The 8,370-nt window shown below is 37.0% G+C and overlaps 1 protein-coding gene across 4 annotated transcripts in view; it reads right to left on the bottom strand.

Annotated features, from left to right (window-relative positions):
• Window positions 1-8,370, bottom strand: part of PIK3C2G (phosphatidylinositol-4-phosphate 3-kinase, catalytic subunit type 2 gamma) — a 306,650-nt gene that overhangs the window by 118,019 nt on the left and 180,261 nt on the right. For all 4 annotated transcript variants that reach the window (XM_010858753.1, XM_010858756.1, XM_010858754.1 and 1 more), the window contains 2 exons: window positions 6,032-6,125; window positions 1,977-2,071 (listed from right to left, as the gene is read on the bottom strand). In XM_010858753.1, coding sequence (XP_010857055.1) covers window positions 1,977-2,071; window positions 6,032-6,125 — 189 coding nt within the window. The remainder of the gene's footprint in view (window positions 1-1,976; window positions 2,072-6,031; window positions 6,126-8,370) is intronic.

Here is an 8,370-nt window from a genome sequence, read left to right as displayed (position 1 = left end):
CTCAGTCGTGTCCGACTCCTAGCCACCCCATGGACTGCAGCCTACCAGGCTCCTCCATCCATGGGATTTGCCAGGCAAGAGTACTGGAGTGGGTTGCCATTGCCTTCTCCAATCAAGCCACCTGGGATGCCCCAAATACGATGCTAGGCAGAAGCTTTTTTTTTTTTTTTTAACTCCAAGATATATTTTAAATATATGTAATGTACTTTGATGTTTAGAACATTTTGCCTGATTCTTAATTCTTAAGTTTTAAAATGAGATGGGTATTTTAAAATTTCCCTCCATGTTGTCTTGTTCTTTTCATATTTTCATAAATTAAGCATTCAGAAACAAGCAGTCCATTTATAACTTATATCTTTTTCTAGTTCCTCTATCTTACTCTCTTCTTAAATCAGTGAGAAGGGAAATGGGCTTTGTTACTCTTTTTTCTCTTTTTCGTAAGGGTGAGTTCTATACTGAGAAAGTCTTTCCTCCCACCTTCTTTGAAAAGTGACAGTATTGTATTTATTGTGAACCTGCAAGTGTGGCATTGATTGACAGCTCTGTCTGTATTCACTGTTTCCTATCAAATGACTCCACTTTCGCACCCTTAGCAGATGAAGAACTTACTAAGATGGTTCTAGTACTAGTATTATAACAATCGATGTAAGTCCTCAATATTTTATTCTAATTTTTCTAAATGATCTTTTTATTTGCTCTTCTACTTTATATATTTTATATTATGTTTTGGTTCAAATATTTAAATCAAGACTATTATGTAGTCATGTTACTTTTGAATATGTCTTCATTTTAGAAAACATGTTTTAAAAAAGTGAAAAGTGAAAAAAAGTCAAGTTTTAAGGGAAATAAATGTTGAGGATAATGGAGTTCTAGCTTTAATACGACAGTGAAATACCAACAAATATATCCACTTAACTTCCCTTATCATCAAAGTAGCTGTTGGAAAAATGTAAGAGAATAAGACTTAATTCAGAGTCTGATGAAGAGAGTCTACTTAGTGGAAGGCCTGCTGTTGGCCAATGTATCTGATGCCTAATTATACTGACATACTAGAGGAAAATGATCTGGCTTTTCTATTAGACACTTGAAATGGAAATCTGCATCTAATCAAACATTAGGGCTTGACAATTCCTTGTATTTCTATTTTTATATGAAATCCTTGAGTCATTTTCATGGGAAGAGTGATGTCAACAAGAACAATGTTTTTTGAAGTAGAAAAACATGATATTCAAAAATTATATTGACTTTCTTTTTTCCCATTAATTAAAGTTCTTCACTAGCAATTGAAGCCAATAAATGATGCTTGTCATACATATGTGAGGACAAAAGATAGATTCAATTCCATCCTTAGGTTACTGACACTTGTAATTGCTAAATTTTTTGTGCAAATTTAGTAATAACAGTAGGGAGAACAGCATCGAAAGAACACGTTGTTTAGTAGGATCAGGAGCAGGCAGTGATGGGAGAAATCCTGATATATCTTAAATAAATCTAACTTCTTCACTAATAATATTCAAAGTTAATGTTTTTGGAAAACTTTAGTGCTCCAGGAATTATAAGCTTAAGACAGTATATATTGGCCTCGATCCCACTGTTTGTAACTAATATTGTTACAGAAGTTACTTTTCAAGCTTACATTCTTCCAAAACATACAGGATCTTATAACTAGATTTTAAACTGAAATATTCAACAAGTGGATGTGACCACATGTAGACCTTGCGATTTAAAGCTATTGGAAAAGGATCACCTAGATTTCAAATTCCAGTTGGATTTAAAGAGCAGCAACAGTACAAAAGGAAGATTTTGAAGACAATGACAGTTAAATTATACTCATAAGTAAAAATAACCCTGATAAAGACTTACATTTGGCTGAATTTTAAGTGGAAGTTTGAATCAGGTTTATAAGGAAAAGCTGCCCCACAAAAAGAAGTTGACAATAAAAAAAAGGCATCCTGCCCTACTTTGGTTAATCTTACCAGTAAAGACGATGGGCAATCTGGACACTTTGTAGTGAGCGGTGTAACAGAAGTTGCACTAGAGGACTCTCAAGGTTCCATTCAAACTTGACAGCCTGAAATAAGAGATCAATTACTTTACTTTTTTTTTTCCTCAGTAACAAAATTATAGCAGAATACAGAGGTACTTAAGAGGCTTGAGAAAGGGAAAACAGCATAAAAGTTTTGACAAAATACTTATATTTAATAGCTTTATCGTTTGGTGTGTAACTAATAGAGCATATACACATCACACAATTTTCTTTTTTGGCTTTTAGTATCACAGAATAAATAAGAGCTGGTGGTTGGTGGAGTTCAACCACGCCTAGGGAGAGAATCCTGGCACACAGAAAGTAATATCATGAACAGTGTCTTGGATATTTAAAAAATGGCATTATTAAACAATAGATGATTCTCTTCTTTTGGTTTGAAAAAGTGAAAGTCATTCAGTTGTGTCCGACTTTTTGTGACCCCATGGATCCATGGAATTCTATAGGCCAGAATACTGGAGTGGGTAGCCTGGATCGAACCCATGTCTCCCACATTGTGGGCAGATACTTTACTAGTTGAGCCTCTAGGGAAGCCCAAGAATGCTGCAGTGGGTAGCCTACCCCTTCTCCAGGGGGTCTTCCTGACCCAGGAATTGAACCGGAGTATCCTGTATTGCACACAGATTCTTTACCAACTGAGCTATCAGGGAAGCCCCACAAAATCAAAGCCTTAACTGAAATCACCTATTGAGTATTAACCTACAGAATTTGAAGCTTTACTTTAAAGTGTCAAAGCTGCCTTTTGGTGGACACATAATCCACCCATCCTCCAATCTCCCATTCCTTCATCTGCAATGTGAACAACTTTCTAATGTTTTCTAGGATATCCAACCTGAGGGAAAAACACAGACAGCAACAGCAACCTTTGAGACCTAATTTAGACTTCCACACCCACTCTACAGGGACTTCACCATCAGCACTCGGTGTCTGGGCCCTCATCATCATCATCATCATCATCATCTCATGAACCACAATAAGCTGTGAAAATGAATGTCAGGCTTTCTTCCTATCTTTCTAAAAGTACTTATTCCTGCTTGAGAAACAAAGATTCTATGGCGTGTTGCTCCATAAGCCATTTAAGTCACATACACACACAGAGTTAACACCACAGTCCAGAGAGCAGAAAAAATGGGAACAACATTCATTCAACACACACCTAAAGAAACACCTCAGTATGCTAATTATCCTCCAGGATGGGAATGTTTAGGAATTCTTGAAGTGTGAGAATGTCAAAGATGATCTCAGCAAATTTGCATAAACTCGTGATGCTGTCTGAATATATAAGGATCATAATGTGTGCTGTCTTAAACTGCAGTTATGACCTTCTTTAAGTAACATGCTAATATTGGATTGACTAGACCATGGGCTGTGTTCATGCCCTTATCGTGAACATATCCTATGAGTACATTAGCAGGAGAGAGATACCTCAGAGTCTACTTCCATGCTTGTCTTTTAGCTTTCTTTGAAGACTTCCTTGTGATTTCTTTCTGAACCCAGAAACTACTTACTGATCATGAATGGCCTCCCTTGCTTCCAAATTCACTGCATCATTCTGTCTACTGCTACAATTTCTCCTTACATCCTGCATCATCATCAGGAGACAATATTTTGGATGCATATTTCATTGGCTTCCTAGTTGTCTCAGTGGTTAAGAATCTGTGTACCAATGCAGGAGAGGTGGGTTCAATCCCTGGGTTGGGAAGATACCCTAGAGAAGGAAATGGCAACCCACTTCAGTATTCTTGCCTGGGAAATCTCACAGACAGAGGAGCCTGGCAGGATATAGTCCATGAGGTCGCAAAAGAGTTGGATTCAACTAAGGAAATGGAACAACAACAACATTGTTTTGAACTCTCTTCTTGAAACCTTCCTACAGCCTGTGGTTTGCAGTAACCTCTGGGTCTGTGGCTTATTAGAGCATTAGCTATGAACCATAAGCTTCCCTGGTGCCTCAGACAGTAAAGAATCTGCCTGCAATTCGGGAGACCAGGGTTTGATCCTTGGGTCACAAAGATTTCCTGGAGAAGGGAATGGCAATCTACTCCGGTATTCTTGTCTGTAGAATTCCATGGACAGAGGAGCCTGGCAGGCTACAGTCCACATGGTCACAAAGAGTTGGACACTATTGAGTGACTAACACTTTAAGAACCATACTTTCTGTTTTCATCATGGTCTTAAAGTAACTTCATATTGCTCTTTAACATAGCCTGCACAGTTCTAATAAAATAATGCATTAAAAATAACATGATTCCAGAAAATAATCAGCAGGGTAGGAATTTTTTTTTTATGTCTTGGAAAGTTAGGGTGCAGCAATGAAATTTTAAGGGCAAATCCCACAATTAATGTTTTGATAATTCTTCCCATTTGTTATTAATTTTCCAGTCACATTAAATATTTCTTTCCATCTCACATGATTTTATAATTATCATTTTTAATTAGGGAATATTTGCAACGTTACCTATCTTTACCTCTGTGTATTTGCAATGCTGGGTCCTGGGTGCGACTTATCTTATAAATGAATTTGCATTTACAGGCGTAAGTCTCTCAGCCACATTCCTAGTGTCAAGTGTTATTGACTCAGATTCTGGCTTTCAAAGATTTAATTTACATACACTATTGTAGAAATTTCCTTTTTTTGAGTTGGGTTAGATATAGCATGTTGCCCATACTCAAGAGGCATGAGATGAATAGTGTTTCTGCAAGTTGAATTAATTTTTATTCTCACTACACTACATACTCCTGCAAGGCTAGGGAAACCACAACTGTAAGGAGTGGTATTAGTAACTCTACAGTACACATGCTTCTAGATCAGTTCTCTCTTTAAGGCCTTCAGAGAAGTACATGTTCTGATTGTAAAGTAACATAGAATTCAATTCTATTATTAGAGGCTCCTCACTTTAGTCTCCGGAGAAGGCAATGGCACCCCACTCCAGTACTCTTGCCTGGAAAATCCCATGGACAGAGGAGCCTGGTGGGCTCTAGTCCACAGGGTCGCTAAGAGTCGCGCACGACTGAGCGACTTCACTTTGACTTTTCACTTTCATGCATTGGAGAAGGAAATGGCAACCCACTCCAGTGTTCTTGCCTGGAGAATCCCAGGGACGGGGGAGCCTGGTGGGCTGCCGTCTGTGGGGTCGCACAGAGTCGGACACGACTGAATTGACTTAGCAGCTTAGCAGCACTTTAGTCTCAGGGTCTCTGTCTTAAATTCAAAACCTGAGGCACCTGGCATTTAAAATAGCTTATAACAATGACCTGATCTTTCAGATAAGAAAACACCTGAGTCAAAAACAAAGCAAAAGAAAAACATACAGACCCCTACTTTAGACCTATTCAGCATTCAGTATCCAGTTAACTTAGAAAAAAATCATTGTTTATATTTTGGATATTCAATCATATACATGACTATTTGTGCAATTGTTTAAATGGTAACATAGTCAAACTAAATCAGACCATGATCAGATTTCTAGATAAGTTTATAGTATTTTCCAAAATTACTCCAATATCATGATATATGATGTCACAAAACTACTATCTGGCAGCAGAATTTGATTGTTAGAAACTACTGTTTTAAAATCTGTAATTAATATTAGAATATGGGAAAAGCAAGAAAAATATTATGAACAGATGTCTAGTAAATGACTACTTTCTACATAATGTTTATTTGGTTACTTTTTTATAGTTTTATATATACAGTTGGATACCAATTTTTCATCACAGTATTTTTTTTTCCCTGTTCTAATTAATAAGTGAAGGTGTTTTTTTAAAAAAATTTCCCTTTTGGTGTTTATATACCTTTTTTGTAACCATATCAATTTTGGGTAGAGAATTTCCATGGTACCCAAGTTGACAGCTATATTTTTAGCCCCTTGGCTAGCCAAACTGAAATTATCACTTTTAATGTAGGCTACTGTTGATTCACTGGGACCTGTTTTAGAGAATTATTGGTTAAAATCCTGGAATCCTTGGCAACTTTGCTGTCCTTACCTGAACTAGCTGTGGGAGATATTCCAGTAGTTCATCATTCAAGAGGTTGTCTAACTGCTGAACTGCCACGTTACGAATTTCTTGATCTGGAAAACTAAAACAAAGTAAATACACTTACTAAGCTGTTAATAGCTTACAATAATGCATGAGAAATATCAGGAAAACAGAGAATTAACTCCACCCCCAATGCATTAGATAAAATAATCTCACAATCATTTAAGATAATCATTAGCATCAAATAATCATTCTTTTTTTTTTCATATTCTGTGCTCTATGAACTGCAGTCGAAAGTTCTTTTGGCTAGATTTTGGAAACATGAGTTTAAGTCAGATTCCTGCCAACTTTTCTGCCTATAAAATGTGGATTATAGGATATCTAAGATTTTTTAAAAATACATGAAAATCCTTGCTTATTATTTAGCCATATATTTAAGTAAATAATTACTAGCTGGAGATCTGATGGCTTATATGATTAAAAATGGGATAAAATATATTTAAATGAGTCTTTGGGCAGAGAATAATAAAAAACAAGAAATCTAATGTATCTTACAATAAATAAACACAAATAATGTAATACAGCTAAATCATACTAGGCTGTTAAGTTCTTGAATGTAACTATGCCTTACTCATTTTGAACTTCATATGCCTGGTGTAAGATTTAGCACCAACTAAACACAATAAAAGCTTGCTACTAAACTAAATTTATGAAGGTAGTTCACATCTGAAACCCTACAGTCCCCCTCCATATTGGAGGGTTCTCATCTGTGGGTACATAGTGTGGACTGTATACTATGCCCTTTTATATAAGGGACTTGAGCTTCTAGATTTTGGTTTCTGCAGGGGTGTTGGAACTAATGATACTGATGGATGACTGTGCTCCTCAGAACAACTAACACTGCTCCATCAGTAGAATTGTGTGTGTGTGTGCGCACACGTGCTCAGTCATGTCCGACTCTTTTTTGACCCCATGGACTGTAACCCGCCAGGCTTCTCTCTCTACGGGATTCTCCAGGCAAGAATACTGGAGCAGGTTGCCATTCCCTTCCTCAGGGATCTTCCTGATCTGGGGATCAAACTGGAGTTTCTTGCATCTCCTACATTGCCAGAGCTCCCGGAAAGTGTTTAGATATAAATTTGACACACCTGCTTTGACATGATAAATAAATATAGCAAGGGTTTTGGTGAGAGAAACACCTTTATTTATTATTTTAAATAAACAAATCTTAAAAAATTAATATGCACAATTTAAAATTCAAAGGAACAGTTTAGAGCAATTCACTTAGAAACAACAACAAAAAAAAGAATAAATAAGACCCTCAAATCTTTTTGCATGGGAACTAAGTGAATGCTTTTCAGGTGAGAGCTCTAAAGACTGTGGGGGTCAGAAAACTTTGTCTCTAATGCCAAGTCTCTTTTCAGCATGTCCGGTTACTTAAGGGTGAAAGGAATACATGCAGCTATAGTATAAAGGACAAAAATAGCACTACTCAGTATCTTCCCAACTGTCTTTGACAGCAGTTTGAAATGTGGTGCTTAAACAGGTTACATATTTTCTCTTCATTCATTTAAATTGAGCATTTTAATTTTTTATTTTTTTAAATTTAATTTTATTTTTAAACTTTACATAATTGTATTAGTTTTGCCAAATATCAAAATGAATCTGCCACAGGTATACATGTGTTCCCCACCCTGAACCCTCCTCCCTCCTCCCTCCCCATACCATCCCTCTGGGTGGTCCCAGTGCACTAGCCTCAAGCATCCAGTATCATGCATTGAACCTGGACTGGTATCTCGTTTCATACATGACATTTTACATGTTTCAATGCCATTCTCCCAAATCTTCCCACCCTCTCCTTCTTCCACAGAGTCCATAAGACTGTTCTATACATCAGTGTCTCTTTTGCTGTCTCGTACACAGGGTTATTGTTACCATCTTTCTAAATTCCATATATATGCGTTAGTATACTGTATTGGTGTTTTTCCTTCTGGCTTACTTCACTCTGTATAATAGGCTCCAGTTTCATCCACCTCATTAGAACTGATTCACATGTATTCTTTTTAATGGCTGAGTAATACTCCATTGTGTATATGTACCACTGCTTTCTTATCCATTCATCTGCTGATGCACATCTAGGTTGCTTCCATGTCCTGGCTATTATAAACAGTGCTGCGATGAACATTGGGGTACACGTGTCTCTTTCCTTTCTGGTTTCCTCAGTGTGTATGCCCAGCAGTGGGATTGCTAGATCATAAGGCAGTTCTATTTCCAGTTTTTTAAGGAATCTCCACACTGTTCTCCATAGTGGCTGTACTAGTTTACATTCCCACCAACAGTGTAAG

This window comes from Bison bison, unplaced genomic scaffold (genome assembly GCF_000754665.1).
Source record: "Bison bison bison isolate TAMUID 2011002044 unplaced genomic scaffold, Bison_UMD1.0 scf7180017864390, whole genome shotgun sequence".
NCBI lineage: Eukaryota > Metazoa > Chordata > Mammalia > Artiodactyla > Bovidae > Bison > Bison bison.
This window is presented reverse-complemented; position numbering and strand designations above follow the sequence as displayed.